Below are 18,619 nucleotides of genomic sequence, written 5' to 3' on the forward strand. Positions count from 1 at the left end.
CCAGGGTGCATGCTCTTTATGAGTACCTACAATACTTCAGTAAATTGTAGCAAATTAAATACACTGTGAATGAAAAACCATTTATAAGCATTTATGAATAATGAATAAGCATTTTCCCTTATCTAGTTTACATATTTGAGCAATTGATGGTTAAGGGCCTGCTCAGTGGACCTGGGATTTGAACCTGCAACCTTCTGATCAGCAGAACAACAGTTTAAACACTAGGCTACCACGTCCCCACATGACATACATTTCCCCTGTGTACTGAGACACCACGTATTAGAGCAAAACCTAAACTGCCTCGGCTTCCGACAGATCTTCTCCTGATAGGGTTAGAATTCGTGTTAAGTTTTGGAATGTTGTCCTCGCATTGAATTCACTCGCTAACGATTCTCTTTTACATCATAAGGACGTTGGTAATTTTAGAGGACATATACGTAACACTGACGTTATGGGGCACAAACTTTTGCATAATAAATATATGATGCATGAAAGTTCGTCCATGGCAGAGGCATGTCCCGCTCCAGAATCATGCTGCATGCATGATGAACTTTAAATGTCACTGTTCATAAGGTCAAATGATGTTTTATTACTTGGCCTTGTCGGAACCCGGGTGTGTTTTATTGAGAAGTCTGTGACTGAGTCAGCTCCTTAATTACAGTTGACATAACCTATTTAATCTCGTTCTAATTAATATGAGGTCGGGCATCACAAGCAAGGCCGTGGAAACGAGATGGCAGGTTTATTGAGGCAAGGGGCGTCTTGGTCACGGAGCTGAAGGCACGACTACAGCATCTGTCTTACTGAGACACAAAGTGGCTTTAAATCCGCATTATAAATCCAAACAGATTACTGACTGCTTTTCCACATCGCATACTGCTGTGTAAGGAATAACTCTGTGTGTGTGTTGTGTTGTTGTTCTCACACTGAAGTCATCATTACTAATTATTTTCGTTTAACAGTATTCTCTTTTTCTGCACATCTTGTGGTATCTACACACTGTACCAGCTCCAGTGGTGTTCTGCTTCATAAAGATTTCAGACCTTTGAAGAGAAGCTGCCGACTCCATTGCCTCTTTTCCACCGGAAAGAACCGGGTGCTGGTTCAGAGCTAGCGCTGGTGCTGGTTCAAAGGTGGTTCCACCGGCGAACCTTCTAAGAACCGGTTTGCCTTTCCACCGGCTAGAGAGCATCACAGCGCCGAGTGTGACGTCACTGTATACGTGTCACGTGTCCCAGCAACGTTAGCGCAGCGGCGGCAAACACAAACACATCAACGATGGCGGATGTTGCTTTACTGTTAATGCTCATGGCTTTGTGAACCTACATCGGCATCCAAACGCGGTGAATAAAACGTGTACGTGGGGCTCCGTGTAATCTGTATAAACGGAGGTTGTAATCAATAAAGTACATAACGTTATTTTATCATTAACACAGAAAAAAGTTAGCCTTAGGATTTAGCTACGTACTATCATGTATCATATCGCGGTAAAGTAAAAGTGTATTAAACATTAGTATACTTAAGGTACATTATCAAATGCACTAACAGTAGCCCCGCCCACAGCCCCGCCCACAGCTCCTGACGCAAGCGGTTCTTAAGTCTAGACCAGCGACGTTTTGGTGCTACTTAAGAACCACTTTTCCTGGTTCGGAGCCGGTGCTTTGGAGGTCGAAACAGAAAGAACTGGTTCTAAATTAGGCTCCGAACCTGCACTCGAACTGCCTCGGGGGGAAAAGGGGCACATGAGGACTTTGAGGAGAACAACCTCCTAAACCAATACACAAAATAACATTCTACATGTGCTGTATCTCCATCACTGAGTAGTTAAAGGCTTGAGCATGGAGGAGTGATGAGCATTCTCTGGACCTCCTGGCTACACAACTCCAACTGTATATGACCGTAGAAAGAAGATTATTTATAATCACACTCTCTTTTGTTTATTATGATTTATAATCCCAATCTCGGTGTTTATAATGATTTATAGTCCCGCTCTCTGGTGTCACCCAAATGATGATGAGGTTCCCTTTTGGGTCTGGTTCCTCTTAAGGTTTCTTCCTCATACCATCTTAGGGTGTTTTAATTTGCCACAGTTGCCTCAGGCTTGTTCATTATAAACAAATTATAGATAAATGCAAATAAATTTACATAAACATTGTATGTTCTATAAAGCTGCTTTAAGACAATGTCCACTGTTAAAAGCCCTATAGAAATAAAACAGACAGATAGATGGGTAAAATGGTAGACAGACAGACAGACAAACAGACAGACAGACAGACAGACAGACAGACAGATGGAATAAAGAGGGACAGACAGATAGATGGATGGATGTGAATGGATGGTAGAGAATAAAAGAAAAAGACAGTCAAATAATCAGATAGACAGATATATCCAAAGACAGTCACAGAAGACAGCCAGACAAATAGAGAGACAGACAGACAGACAGACAGACAGACAGACAGACAGACAGACAGACAGATCAACAAGCAGACAGTTAATCAGGAATATTACAGCACTAGTTGAAGTGTAATGAATGAAGTGTGATGAGAGCAGTAATAGTCACTCTGTAGTATTTTTATTTTTTACCTTAGTAAGAAGAAAGAAAAACAGCATTAGTAAAAAGAATAAACCATAAATATTTCATATCTATCAAAATCTCATCCCAGAAGATTCCCACGGCAGAAGAGAAATAACTCCAACACACATTTACATGTATTACAAAAGATCAAAGTTTAAGAGCCGCGATTCCTCCTCGCTCTCCTCTCACAGTGTGAAGAGAATCAGACCGGAGTGTCGTGCCGATCGAATACAAAGACGAAGAGAAAGAGACGGAAAGCATGAAGTCTCGGAGAGACGTCGTTAAAGCCTGACCAAATTTGGACACGATGGTAAAACAATATGAGATGAGAACTTACTAAAGCACGTTACTGAGAGTAGAGTGAATGTAGTGAGGGTATAAGAAGCACACCAGTGCATTAACACTACAGAAGTGCAGATTGTCTTAGAATCTACTTACTACTTGGTTTTTTCCTGCGAGATAAAGAGTCTAAAATCTGGCACTGTGACTTGTAAGATTAATGCACTCAGAAACGTCTCGTCCTTCCTTTTAATGATGTAAACCTTAAGGACATCCACAAAAACTGCCTGAAAACCCGTACCACGTCCTCCAGCGAAGCTCTTATCATCAGAAGTGTATCTCTTTTAATAGATGACCTCTAACTTCACAGCCTGGCGTTCATCCCAGAAAGCAGATGTGAGGTTTTGGAAAATCTGGATTTTTCTGTTGCAAGTTTGATCAAATCCGGATCATTACCCTCAAGACATTCAAAATGGCAGGATAATTAATTATATCCAAGCATGCATAAAGCATCATATAAAACTGATCTTACTTCAGCCAACAGAATGGAGGCTTAGAGGAACCGTAAGACATAACCGCCTACAGGTAACTTCCTGTTAGTCCAGTATGGTGGGGGTAAGACATAATGTCCTACAGGTAACGTCCTGTTATTCCAGTATGGTGGGGGTAAAAGCTAACATCCTACAGGTAACTTCCTGTTAGTCTAGTATGGTGGAGGAAAGACACCTCCTACAGGTAACTTCCTGTTATTCCAGTATGCTGGGGGTAAAAGCTAACATCCTACAGGTAACTTCCTGTTAGTCCAGTATGGTGGGGGTAAGACATAATGTCCTACAGGTAACTTCCTGTTATTCCAGTATGCTGGGGGTAAAAGCTAACATCCTACAGGTAACTTCCTGTTATTCCAGTATGCTGGGGGTAAAAGCTTACATCCTACAGGTAACTTCCTGTTAGTCCAGTATGGTGGGGTAAAAGTTAACATCCTACAGGTAACGTCCTGTTAGTCCAGTATGGTGGGGGTAAGACATAACGTCCTACAGGTAACGTCCTGTTAGTCCAGAATGGTGGGGGTAAGACATAACGTCCTACAGGTAACGTCCTGTTATTCCAGTATGGTGGGGGGTAAAAGCTAACATCCTACAGGTAACTTCCTGTTATTCCAGTATGCTGGGGGTAAAAGCTAACATCCTACAGGTAACTTCCTTTTATTCCAGTATGGTGGGGTTAAAGCTAACATCCTACAGGTAACTTCCTGTTAGTCCAGTATGGTGCGGGGTAAAAGCTAACATCCTACAGGTAACTTCCTGTTAGTCCAGTATGGTGGGGGTAAGACACCTCCTCCTACAGGTAACTTCCTGTTATTCCAGTATGGTGGGGTAAAAGCTAACATCCTACAGGTAACTTCCTGTTAGTCCAGAATGGTGGGGGTAAGACATAACGTCCTACAGGTAACGTCCTGTTATTCCAGTATGGTGGGGGGTAAAAGCTAACATCCTACAGGTAACTTCCTGTTATTCCAGTATGCTGGGGGTATAAGCTAACATCCTACAGGTAACTTCCTTTTACTCCAGTATGGTGGGGTTAAAGCTAACATCCTACAGGTAACTTCCTGTTAGTCCAGTATGGTGGGGGTGAGACACCTCCCTTCCTGTTAGTCCAGTATGCTGGGGGTAAAAGCTAACATCCTACAGGTAACTTCCTGTTAGTCCAGTATGGTGGGGGTAAGACATAACGTCCTACAGGTAACGTCCTGTTATTCCAATATGGTAAGGGTAAAAGCTAACATCCTACAGGTAGCTTCCTGTTAGTCTAGTAAGGTGGGGGTAAGACATAATGTCCTACAGGTAACTTCCTGTTAGTCCAGTATGGTGGGGGTAAGACACCTCCTACAGGTAACTTCCTGTCATTCCAGTATGCTGGGGTAAAAGCTAACATCCTACAGGTAGCTTCCTGTTAGTCCAGTATGGTGGGAGTAAGACATAACGTCCTACAGGTAACATCCTGTTCTTCCAATATGGTGGGGGTAAGACACCTCCTCCTACAGGTAACTTCCTGTTATTCCAGTATGGTGGGGGTAAGACATAACGTCCTACAGGTAACTTCCTGTTAGTCCAGTATGGTGGGGGTAAGACACCTCCGACAGGTAACTTCCTGTTATTCCAGTATGCTGTGGGTAAAAGCTAACATCCTACAGGTAACTTCCTGTTAGTCCAGTATGGTGGGGGTAAGACATAACGTCCTACAGGTAACTTACTGTTTTTCCAGTATGGTGGGGGTAAAAGCTAACATCCTACAGGTAACTTCCTGTTATTCCAGTATGGTGGGGGTAAGACACCTCCTCCTACAGGTAACGTCCTGTTATTCCAGTATGGTGGGGTAAAAGCTAACATCCTACAGGTAACATCCTGTTAGTCGAGTATGGTGGGGTAAGACACCTCCTACAGGTAACGTCCTGTTATTCCAGTATGGTGGGGTAAAAGCTAACATCCTACAGGTAGCTTCCTGTTATTCCAGTATGGTGGGGGGTAAAAGCTAACGTCCTACAGGTAACTTCCTGTTATTCCAGTATGCTGGGGGTAAAAGCTAACATCCTACAGGTAACTTCCTGTCATTCCAGTATGCTGGGGGTAAAAGCTAACATCCTACAGGAGGCTTCCTGTTAGTCCAGTATGCTGGGGGTAAAAGCTAACATCCTACAGGTAACTTCCTGTCATTCCAGTATGCTGGGGGTAAAAGCTAACATCCTACAGGAGGCTTCCTGTTAGTCCAGTATGGTGGGGGTAAAAGCTAACATCCTACAGGTAACTTCCTGTTAGTCCAGTATGGTGGGGTTGAAAGCTAAAGTCCTACAGGTAACAGTATGGGTAAATTTGCCAATAGTTGGTATTAGGTCGGCTCCCACTGTTCATTGTCATATCAAGAATCCACACAAAACAATGGCAGTAAATCCAGTGTGCTGAAACTTTATATGTAACTGTAATGGGAAACTTTCATAAGTTATATTAAGAGCTCACTCTCAGATCCGAATGCAGCTCTAAATGAGTTGTTTATTAAAGGCACTTTGGAAGGGAACTCAGTTAAGCCTTAAGATTAAAGACTTAGTGCGTTAGTATTTACTGCACAACAAACATTTGGTGCCTAAAGTGCCTAATTAGAGCGAGAAAGACTTTTCCATTAGATCAAGTCGAGTCCTAATAAAATAATTCCTGCAATTCACTAAACATTTTAAATCAAAGCGTCTATTAAACGGTTAACAGTGCAATTTTTTACCTTAAATAAAAATACAATAAATACATTTTCAAAAATGTGTGACATTACTCTAAAGTAATAAACATCACAGAGTGACATAGGATTATATTATTATTATTATTATTATTATTATTATTATTATTATTATTATTATTATTATTATTATTATTATTATTATTAACGGCGAATATTAATAAGAAAGCAGCATCTGGGATCCGCATGGAAACGCTGGATTAAAGTGACACTGGACGCCAGCCGGTCTGTGTTACACAGTCGTAACTCATTTCAGCGTGGCATTGAGCCGGAGCATTACGTGATTATTACTAGTCATAGCTTGGCAGATGTTTCTGCAGATTTGACCTTCTCTGGCCATCTGCGGTTCTACTGAAGCTTCTGGGTCTGAGAGGAACTGACATTTTAACATTTAACTGAACATCCCAGCTACATGCAGACAACGTAGCGCTCTCCCAAGTCACAGACAGACATTTTAACTCGATGAAACCATAAAAACGTTAATAAAAACATCTGATATAACGTTTTTAACCAAGCATCCAGCTTTCTCATTAAATAACCAACTAACTCTCATTAACTCGCTGATTACTTGCAGTACCTCATATCTTACTAACTGGCTAGCTGACTAGCTAGCGAACGGTTTTAATGCTTTATTACAGACTTATGCTATACTTTTGCAGTTACTATTTAATAGTTGTAATTGTTTAATGTATGTGTCAGATATAATCGTATTTAATTATGTAATTCTTATGAATATGTTCTGTAAAATAACTTCAAATATACTGCCACCCACTTTCGACAAGTATTTAACAATCAGAATGGAGTTTTTCTTGCTGAATTGTGAGGTCGGGTTTGTGCCAGGGGCGCCCCCAAGGGGTGGCCAGTGGTGGCCACGCCCACCCCTGTATAAACTCTGGGCACCTCTGTGGCCACCCCTAGTATGAATTTGAATTTGAATGCATAATGAAAATTCACAATAGTTCATGAAGCAAAAATAAATAGATAGATAGATAGATAGATAGATAGATAGATAGATAGATAGATAGATAGATAGATAGATAGATAGATAGATAGATAGTCTCTCTGTGGCTTAATTTTATGTCAGAAATTCTGAGATAATTAGTGAAATTAATTAAATAAGTCAATTAAATAAGATAGATAGATAGATAGATAGATAGATAGATAGATAGATAGATAGATAAAATTTAGCACACGCTGCAGCCATCAAAAAAGATTGTAGATTGAGTAGTGTTATGACTCAGCCCGGACTTTGGCCACGTGCATTTGTTTGTTTATGTTCCTCGTCACATGTCTGCCCTGCCCTTGTCTGCCCTGCCCTTGTCTGCCCTGCCCTTGTCTGCCCTGCCCTGTTTCCACGCCTGCTCCTAATTGTATCTGATTGTCTTGTGTATTTAACTGTGCCGCGTTGCCTTGTGCAGCGCGGAATCTACTGTTGTCCTGTCCTGTCCTGTCTTTAGTCCGTGTCATGTTTAGTGTTTCCTTTGTTATTAAACCCTGTTTATTTTGGCTGTCCTGCGTTTGGGTCCACTTCCTTTCCCCGCGTCATGACAATTGGCACCACCAGAATAGAGGTCTTCACGGGTCCACTTAGATCGTGTGCCTCAGACACGAGTCGGGTGTCTCGGGTAATTTAAAATGAACGGACCCAAAAAGACCCGAATTACTGTATCTCGCGTGTGTGTTCATCGACTCAAGTCCTTTTCCAACCTCTCCTCTGTTTGCCAAGACCGCTTGCGACATCGTGTGGCTGGCGGTAAGCTAATTTTTGTTGAAACAGACCTATCAATCAATTTTGAATCCACGCCATAGCGGTTACTCTTCTGTCTGACTGGTACGTGCCGAGCTGCATCTGTGTGTGCAACATTCGGGTCCAATCGGGTTAAAAAAAATTGCCAGCAGGTCGGGGCGGGCTCGGGGTCAAATTTTTTCGTGTCTTTCTTAAAAAAAAACAATAAAAATATGCATGTCAGGTTCGGGTAAAAAGTGATTCGGGTCACTTCGGGTCGGGTAGATTTCTTTAGACCCGAGAAGACCTCTAAACCAGAGTAGCTGTTTCACTGCCCCCCCCCTGATTTATTTGTTTATTTATTTATTGGTGCCACCCCAAGATTTGCTGTGGCCTCCTTTGGCCACCCCTATTAAAAGTTTCTGGAGGCGCCATTGGTTTGTGCACGAATGTAAAACTGGAATGTAAAGGATCCGGATAAAGAATGCAATAAACAGGAAACAGTTAGTGTAGACAGGATGTAGAGTTTAATTCACGGTTACTGTCAGCTCCAGTGTATGATTGCAGGGTTAAAAATAAAAAAACACACACACATGTTTCTATAATAAGAGCGTAGTAAGGATTTTAGTGGTGTAGGAACTGTCTGTAATATGGAACAGTATTATTCCTAGTCACGCTTATTAAAAGTCGATATATAAAGTACAGAAAAGGAGCTCATTGGAAATAAAAACAGGGGAAACTGATATGAAACGAAGTCTATTTTCTGAGCTAGTAAGGACACTGATGAATGTATGGCATCATTTTGTCCTCCTGTGTGTAAATGGGATTCGAGTAGAGAAGTAAAAACTTTCAATCCTACAGCTTTGTGAACCGATTACCGAGATGATCAGATGCTCTTACATTGGAGAGCTGGGAAATCCCTTTCATCAGATGTTCTGGAGCCTGAACCACAGACAGAAGAGACATGTAGCAGAAAGAATCCATCAGCACAGAGATGAATAGCTAATCAGACGGCGAGGTGGTGGTAAGATGTTCGGCAGGTGTGATCGTCAGTAACACTGTGTCGTAAGACTGCGATAAACCTGTCATAAACATGTCACAGTATACATCATGTATGCTAATGGGTCTTCCCATCTCGACTCATCACAGCGCTCGAGTTTGTCTGCTTTTGTTTGCTAATTAGCAATTAGAGTTTAATGCTATGTTATCAGTCATGGCCTAAAGTTAGATTGCTAGCATGAATGCTTAGCACATCGATCAGACTATTTGGGCTTGACTAGTTCGCTGCTGCTTCTAGTCGGAATGAAAAAAACGTAAGAACTAAGGTGTTATTATATAAACGGACGTGCCGAAACTCCTCCCACCAAACACCTTACAGTAGAAATAAGTCTAGATTTGAACCATAGCACCGTAAAACAGCGGAAGAACATGGCAGGCAGGCGTTCCCTTGTTCCAATGATTTATCACATCTGTGCAGAAGGATGCACTGGGCGTTCAGTCTGGGATGGACTGGAATGTTTCCTCCTCATCTTCATCTCCTTTATCAGGAATTTGCAGGTTTAGATGTTCCAGCCCAGTCCTATGTGAGTGGCTAGCAGGTAGCACATACCTACGGTACACGTCATCAACATCATTGGGAATCCCAACCTGGAAACAAGAGCATTACATCAGTAACAGTTACTGAATAATTACTCAATAGTTACTCAATAACCAAACCTACTGAACACCATGCAGCCAAAAGTATATCATATTGTCCCCTGGGTCCTAGTGCACCCCAGGTGAAGTGAATCCTGGGTTGTGTAGTTAGAGGTTTCACACTGCTCCTACTGTTCCTGGGGTTAACACCGAATCCTGGCTCTTCATAATCTGATATTTCACACCGTACATTCCTAAATCCTTAATTCCATATTTACGTATCAACGATCCTGATTGTATGAATCCAGCGTGTGACCGCTTTAAATAACGTCTCGTCTCACGCTTTCACATCAGTGAGGAAAAAGTTCAGCACTCGAGCGGGTTCTGTTATCTTTCACAGCTTTACCGTCTTTTTTGCTCTTTTTAAGTTTGTCGTTTAATCGACCATACGTTCGCTCGTTAATATCCGACTTCCTCTCATTTCTCCCCCTCGCTACACCGCACACTACTGTGAAGTTCGGTGTTTTGTCTCCTGACTCTATCTACAGAAACGTTTTTACGTGTTGAAGTGTCTCTACGTCCTGGTTTCTACCTGATATGAGACACAGAGCTTCTGATAGGGTTTCTGTTGCTAAGCGACAGGCCGTAACATTCACCGATCTGTACACATTTGTCACGGCGATGTGAAGTTAACGGCGTAAAAGTGCTTATTATAAGAGCAGAGAAAGGGGAATAAATGTGGAAGGAGATGTTTAATAACAAGCCCATTCAGGTGAATATATGGTGTCTAAAATGATCAATTCATTAAAACAAGGTTATTGTTTTGTTCACACTTTAATTTATTTCCCTCAAAGCAGCTCTAGCATCTCTTTCAGTCAAAAAAAAAAAAAATAACGATTTAACCATTTTGTACAGAGGTGTGTGTGTGTGTGTGTGTGTGTGTGTGTGTGTGTGTCGACGAATCTATTTTGTGGACGTTGCACAAGATTAAATGTAACAATAAACTGATAAAACCTGATGTTTGTCAGTAGATATCTAAACTTTTCTAGAACAACATCCACAAATGTTCCAGTACTGATGAGATGTCACTTCTGAAAGAGTTTCAGTTCAGGTTGAAGGTAAATAAATGATTAAAGCCTGCGTGAAGGTCACTGAGAAAGCTGGTCCTGAACACAAGGCTGAACACAGAGCGAACATCGAACAGAAACACACAACATACCAACAACGACTAACACGCGGGAAGTGAACAAACAGAGTAGATATACCAAACAGGAACCAATCACAAAGCGGAGACAAACAGAGACTAAGACAAAACACCTGGGGAAGAGATTGAGTGCAATTAGTGTCCATGGTAACAATTGAGTGGGCGGGGCCAACAATTAACAGCTAACCTGTAAACCTCGTAACCTCATAATCTCTTAACCTCGTCCTGTGGCCTTCTACCTGCTTATGAGATCAGATCGTTGTCCATCAGTGAGTCATTAGCAGGACAAGTCCATCCAGCTGGTCTGGAATCTAACAGTGAGTGGAATCCAATAGAATCCCAGCTTTCCATCATCTATAGAAAGCTTCTACATGAAGACTATAAAATCATTTTAAGTGACATTTTAGCTAAGAAGAAGAAGATCCTTATTGAGCTGCTTCACGAATAACGGCCGTTAAGATTCCAACTGCTTCGTGAATGAACCGTTTATTTCACTTATTAAATATATTAAATTTCACTGTAATTTAAAAAACTATATATTTCAGGTTCATTCATGTCCATGTAACATTAGCGTGGATGCTATCCGACAAAACGTTTGTCGGATAACGTTGTAGTTCTATGCTAACCCTGTTAGAGCTTTAATTTCAAATACGGTCCAATCTATCAGGCATGAAAATTGAGCCAGAATGTCGCCGTTGTTAGCAGGAGGGAAGGGGCGGAGCTTCCAGGGTGTCGTTCAATATTAGAGAAAATATGAAATTATGCATTTAGTTAGTTATATCAGCTGAATTGGGAATGCTAGTCATGTTTGCTAGTTGGAGAAGAATTTTAAAAAGAAACCTTTTAAAAAATGAAGAACGTTAAACAAGATGATTAAGACACCGTTCTAGCTGGATGATGAGGGTTTGTGAGTGTTCTCTACAGAATCATGCAGAGATGGAAGCGTAACCCAGGCATGAGGAAACGTACCTCCGTCTGATGTAGCTGCTTTCGTTCTCTCCTTAATGACTGACATAGACAGTGTTTTATATGTTCACGGTGTCTACAGAGAGGTTCAAATGGATAATTACAACAAGGTTGCGTAATGGCCGCTTTCAGTCATTGTCCCTTAACGTCCTTCTTTTCCAGAGTTCAGCACAAAGCGAGCGCTAACTTCCACACGCAGGAGCGTAATTACCGCTAAAGAACACAGAGCTCGGCACCGATGACCGAAGTATCAGAATCCTAAAGAGGAAAATCAGTTCAGTTCTACTGAAACTTTTTCCACAAATCGCTTCACCATAGTCACCATCATCCTGAGCTTCAATCTTAATGGAATTATGGGACGTTAATCAGTAAAAAGGGACATGGTAGCCTAGTGGTTAAAGTGTTGGGCTACCAATCGGAAGGTCGTGAGTTTGATTCCTACATCCACCAAGCTGCCACTGCTGGGCCCCTGAGCGAGGCCCTTAACCCTCAATTGCTCAGTTGTATAAAAATGAGATAAAATCTAATTTGCTCTGGATATAAGGGTGTAAATAAATAAATAAGTGAATAATGTTGTGTCTGTGAGTCTGATCTAAAATGAGCCAGGACTCTGTTGTTCTTTCAGTCTGAGTCGAGTGTTTTTTCCTCTGTTGATAATCTTACGCTGAATTTTAGTCAAGTTAAATTTGACACTCGGAGCATCTCAGAGAGCGGAAATGGGTTTAATATCAACATTTAATCTGAAGATACAAACATTTGTGTGGAAAATAATCTTTAGTATGAAACGATCACCTCTAGTGTTGTAGAGAAAAACAGAAATAGTGATGAAACTCGACAAATTCTTAAAGTCTCGAGTGTCTACTTTCATACGAGCTCCATATTAACACCACAGTGGAGCGAGACGCGAGGAAGACGTCCGGTCGTCGACACGGACACGAGACTTCTGGCTTCTGATCAGGCAAACGAACAACATTTCCTCTCACAAACGTTTAGCAAAATAGCACCCAGCTAGCGAGCGTCTCACATGCAGACCATGTGGTGTTCTGGATTATACGTTTAACCACAAAGTGACTGACGCCGTAGCTATTAACACCAACATACTGAATTTGATATCGATCAGAGTTTAGAGACGCATCAATAACTGAGCAAAAAAACACATCGCGTCACACCGACAATCAAAAAAAGTGCGATCGAACAATAGAAACCATTCTGTTTTATCTGCAGTGTAATTAATTCGGTTTGTTGCACGACACAACGTTAACGAGACGCCTATCGGCAGAAGCATCGATATTACAGACTGCGATCGACAGTTAAACTGAAATGAAATCGAACGGAATTAATGTCCGATAGCGAAACGGACAACGACGCGGCCGCTCATCTTTCAGACAGAGTAAAGGGGGCGGGGCTTTGTATAATACCTGAGAACGTGAATTTAAACGTAAAGTTTTTGCGCTCTTCTGACATCGACGTGTATGAGGGTGTGGCCCTGAAACGAACCCCGCCCTGATTTACATCAGATCATTTCTGGTAGCTAAATATTCTGAATGAAATATCTTTCAAATATTCTAAAGAGCAGTGTATCGTATTATTTGAGATGGATCATGGACCACATGACCTCTAGCGTTTACACTCCCATTAGTGCACTGAGTCTTGTTCCTGATGTGGACACGCCCACCCACGTCTAATCACCAACACTCACCAGAATCTCCAGCTCATGAGTCACATCCAGTTTGTTGATTATTCGGAGCAATTTTATTTGTATTTGTTACCCTGGTTTTTACATGGTGTGTTTCTGGTTCTCAGCTCTGACCTACACTAACCTGTTACCTACACTAACCTGTTACCTACACTAACCTGTTACCTACACTAACCTGTTACCTACACTGACCTACACTAACCTGTTACCTACACTAACCTGTTACCTACACTAACCTGTTACCCACACTGACCTACACTAACCTGTTACCTACACTAACCTGTTACCTACACTAACCTGTTACCTACACTAACCTGTTACCTACACTGACCTACACTAACCTGTTACCTACACTAACCTGTTACCCACACTGACCTACACTAGCCTGTTACCTACACTAACCTGTTACCTACACTAACCTGTTACCTACACTAACCTGTTACCTACACTGACCTGTTACCTACACTAACCTGTTACCTACACTGACCTACACTAACCTGTTACCTACACTAACCTGTTACCCACACTGACCTACACTAACCTGTTACCTACACTAACCTGTTACCTACACTAACCTGTTACCTACACTGACCTACACTAACCTGTTACCTACACTAACCTGTTACCTACACTAACCTGTTACCTACACTAACCTGTTACCTACACTAACCTGTTACCTACACTGACCTACACTAACCTGTTACCTACACTAACCTGTTACCTACACTGACCTACACTAACCTGTTACCTACACTGACCTACACTAACCTGTTACCTACACTGACCTACACTAACCAGTTACCTACACTAACCTGTTACCTACACTGACCTACACTAACCAGTTACCTACACTGACCTACACTAACCTGTTACCTACATTGACCTACACTAACCAGTTACCTACACTGACCTACACTAACCTGTTACCTACACTGACCTGTTACCTACACTGACCTACACTAACCTGTTACCTACACTGACCTACACTAACCTGTTACCTACAGTGACCTACACTAACCTGTTACCTACACTGACCTACACTAACCTGTTACCTACACTAACCTGTTACCTACACTGACCTACACTAACCTGTTACCTACACTGACCTACACTAACCTGTTACCTACACTAACCTGTTACCTACACTGACCTACACTAACCTGTTACCTACACTAACCTGTTACCTACACTGACCTACACTAACCTGTTACCTACACTAACCAGTTACCTACACTGACCTGTTACCTACACTGACCTACACTAACCAGTTACCTACACTGACCTACACTAACCTGTTACCTACACTGACCTACACTAACCTGTTACCTACACTGACCTACACTAACCTGTTACCTACACTAACCTGTTACCTACACTGACCTACACTAACCTGTTACCTACACTGACCTACACTAACCTGTTACCTACAGTGACCTACACTAACCTGTTACCTACACTGACCTACACTAACCTGTTACCTACACTAACCTGTTACCTACACTGACCTACACTAACCTGTTACCTACACTGACCTACACTAACCTGTTACCTACACTGACCTACACTAGCCTGTTATGCTTCAGCATGATCCATCTTGGTAGCAAGGATGTAGAACATGAACATGAGATGATGTAATGCTGCGATGCAACCGTGATTTATTTTGCTGTTTTTTTTTTTTCAGATCCAACTTCACTGAGTTCTATCACCGAGCTGAGAGTTCATTCAACAGACCTTATGTTTACGGTGTAGCCATGACAGAGACAGATTGCCGTCGTTCCTCATTTCCCCGAGTCGGTCCCTCAGCCTCACGCACCTCTTTCCATTTCACTCCATGAAATTTTCATGGAGTCTGTTTTGTTTACATGAGTTACTAATATAAAGTGCAGCTCCGCGGCCTGAATGTGAAGCAGCATACAGCTGAATAAAGTGTAAAGAGTAATGGAGTTGGTGAAAGTGCACTGCACTCAGAGACTGAAGGAACTGGACATCAATTTAGCTGCAGCAAACAGATTCCCAGAAGGAGGTTGGAGAAGATAAGACAGAAGATGAAGGGAAGAGGAGGAAAAGGTAAAAGCAGCTGGATTACCACAGTAAATAGAGAGAATGGAGCGAGAGGCTGAGTGCTGGAGAGTGTATACACTGAAACAGGATGTGGAAAGAGAGAGAGAGAGAGAGAGAGAGAGAGAGAGAGAGAGAGAGAGAGAGAGAGAGAGAGAGAAGCCTTGAGGTTTGATACCAAGTCTGATCTCTCAAGGAACTTAGAGAAATTCTGGTGTTTAGTTTTGAATGATGCATCAGTGCTCGGTTGTGTCTCTGGTGGACGAGCAGTGGTGAAATTGTTCAGGAACAGTTTGAGGAACATGATAAAGAGCTCATGGTGTTCATCAGATCTCAATCCGATCGAACGTCTGTGGGATGTTCTACAAATACAAGTCTAATCCATGGAGGCTCCACCTCACGGCTTACAGAACTTAAAGGATCTGCTGCTGATGACTGCTGAAGCCCCGAGGAGGCCGTGTCTCAGATTCTGGTTTGGAGGCACAATATTAAGCAGGTGGTGTTAATGTTGTGGCTGAACAATGTTTAGTTGTTAGATTACATCACTGATGGATGTAACCATCACTGTCATGTTCCAGTGACTTCCTTCTGTTCTCCTAAACACCACCATGAGCAGCCGAGGGTCGAGACGCCAGAATTAAGGATGAAAAAAGTTCTTCTTGTTGTAGTTATGGACCATCAGGACGAGTCTGATTGAGTTTCAGGGGCAAAAACTAACCCCAATGTGAAATCTGAACGAACCCCAGTGATGTCTGAATTCTGAATGGTTTGAGAAGAAACGCTGCGCTAACCCTCAGCTAACGTGCCCCTTAATGACTTCCTTCTTTCCAGTTGTTGCCTTCCTTCCTTCCTTCCTTGTTTCATCTCTACATCCCTCCTATAGTTCGATCCTTCCTTCCTTCCTTCTAGTTGTTGCGTCTTTCTTTCTTTCTTTCTTTCTTTCTTTCTTTCTTTCTTTCTTTCTTTCTTTCTTTCTTTCTATTACTCCTGTGTAGACATTTCTAAGTTGAACTGTTCAGCTCTTTCAGGAACATCTTTTTAATTGAGAGTAAATTGTAACCGAAAGACGAGATGGCGAGACAGTGGGATTAGCCTCTGAGTGATAACGTCAGTGAGATTGGGATTAATCTCTGAGTGCCTGGTTGCTGTGAGCTCCACAGATGAGAAGTAATTAAGTCATGGATGGTGTGATGGAGAAGCTGAGATGAGCTCTTCATCCCTCACTCACTGCTCTTTAACAGCCAGGACACAGATGGTGCAAGTTTGAACGACCATCGCTGTTCACAGACAAAACACACACACACACACACACACACACACACACACACACACACACACACACACACACACACACACACACATGGCCAACTGCAAGTGCCAAAGTGGTCTGGCAGAGTAAGTGAAAGAGACTCTGTGTAAACGGAGCACTAGATTTACTCTGATTAGCTGTCGAGAAAATGAGTATGTACAGACTAGCCAAGAGGAGAAGGGGCTGTGGGGGGCAGCGCTGGGGTAGAAAGAGAGGGTATTTGGGACGGGGGGGGGGGGGGGGTACACAGTTGAAATCATCCTTAAGCATATCTGTTCTACTTAAGAGCTTTTTTCTCAAAATTAAATTGTAATTTATTAAATTAAATTAACTAGTACTTACATTTAGAAATAAATATTAATTTAGCAGCAGACTTTTTTTTATTATAAATAACAAAAAATCATTTGTAAAATCTAAATAAAAAAAACCTAAAAGCAGGTGAATATGCAAAAAAAAAAATAGCAGATGACAATAAATTAACAATTAAAATCTGTCACTTGAGTTCAATCTAACCATTAGAATGAATAAGTATTTAGAATAAATAAATACATCAATTAATTAATTAATTAATTAATATATGATGCAATATGAATATTTTTATGATCTACTGATAAAAATAGCAAAACTGGTCGATCATTAAAAATAATTAGATATTAGATAAATAAAAAGGTGCCATTACATAACATTAAAATAATCAGGACTTTCTCCGGCGTGGACGTCAGTCAGGAAGTTCATGACGCTTCCTTCCTGCTGATTCAGTAGTTTTTGAGGAAGTAGAAAAGGTTCAGTTGAAGTTTCGTCCCATCTGCTCTCAGACTCTATTATTACTCTCTTATATAAGACCCACTTTTGTCTCTGAGGACTCGAGACACAAAAACATGACGACCTTCTTGGTAAAAGCTTTGCTTTCTGACTGGAAAGACATCAATGATAGAGAGAGAGAGAGAGAGAGAGAGAGAGAGAGAGAGAGAGAGAGAGAGAGAGAGAGAGAGAGAGAGAGCAAGAGAGAGAGAGAGAGAGAGGGTGAAAGTGAGTGAGAGAGAGCGAGAGAGAGAGAGAGAGAGAGAGAGAGAGAGCAAGAGAGAGTGAGGGAGTGTGAAATTTAAAGTGAGAGAGAGAGAGAGATCCATCCTTCCATCATACTGTCTTTCCTTCCATTTATTCATCCATCCATCCATCCATCCTTCCTTCCTTTCTTCCTTCCTCTCTCCTTCCCTTCCACCCTCTCTCCTGCTCTGCCTCTCTCTCTTTCTTCATTCCTTCCACCATCCTTCCCTCTCTCTCTTGCTTACTTTTCCTGCTTCCATTCCTTTCCTTTCCCTCTTTTTCTTCTAATATGTCACTTGAGTTCAACTGTACCATTAGAGTTAATAAGTATGTTCCTTTCTTTCTCCCTTCTTTCTTTCCTTATGTGATATTTTCTTCCATTCTTTCTTTAAATAAAATTCTTTCTTTCTTCTTTTCCTTCTTTCCTTCCCTCCATCCTTTGAATCCAAATACAGATATTTGGGGTATGCTACGGATTGTGTCATTGCTTTACACAAGACCTGTTATTAAACACACACACACACACACACACACACACACACACACACACACTCGACACCCTGCAGAGATTTAGCACTGTAATGAGCCGGTCATTAGGGCATCAGGCTCGGGGGTAAATCGATGTTGCACAGAAGCTAACATCAAAAGATTTATCTCATTAGCATGTAGCCTGTGTGCTAACTAGCCCCACCCACTTACTGGCTTCCTGTATTTCACAGAGATGTTGAGTGATTCATTATTAATATAGAAGCTCTTATTATACCTGGACTCATGCTGTGATAAAAAGGAGGCAGAATACAAAAAAGTGGGCGGAGTCAAAGTTTTAAACCGTTTTTTTACCG

At 41.7% G+C, this 18,619-nt stretch overlaps 1 protein-coding gene across 2 annotated transcripts in view; it reads right to left on the bottom strand.

The window, feature by feature from the left end:
- Nucleotides 1-9,383: 9,383 nt before the first annotated feature.
- The window catches only part of oca2 (oculocutaneous albinism II), a 110,029-nt gene continuing 100,793 nt past the window's right edge, over nt 9,384-18,619 (bottom strand). For both annotated transcript variants that reach the window (XM_047813048.1, XM_047813049.1), the window contains exon 23: nt 9,384-9,509. In XM_047813048.1, the coding sequence (XP_047669004.1) occupies nt 9,422-9,509 (88 nt within the window). In that variant the 3' untranslated portion in view covers nt 9,384-9,421. The remainder of the gene's footprint in view (nt 9,510-18,619) is intronic.

The sequence above is a fragment of the Tachysurus fulvidraco genome, chromosome 5 (assembly GCF_022655615.1).
Source record: "Tachysurus fulvidraco isolate hzauxx_2018 chromosome 5, HZAU_PFXX_2.0, whole genome shotgun sequence".
NCBI classification, from domain to species: domain Eukaryota; kingdom Metazoa; phylum Chordata; class Actinopteri; order Siluriformes; family Bagridae; genus Tachysurus; species Tachysurus fulvidraco.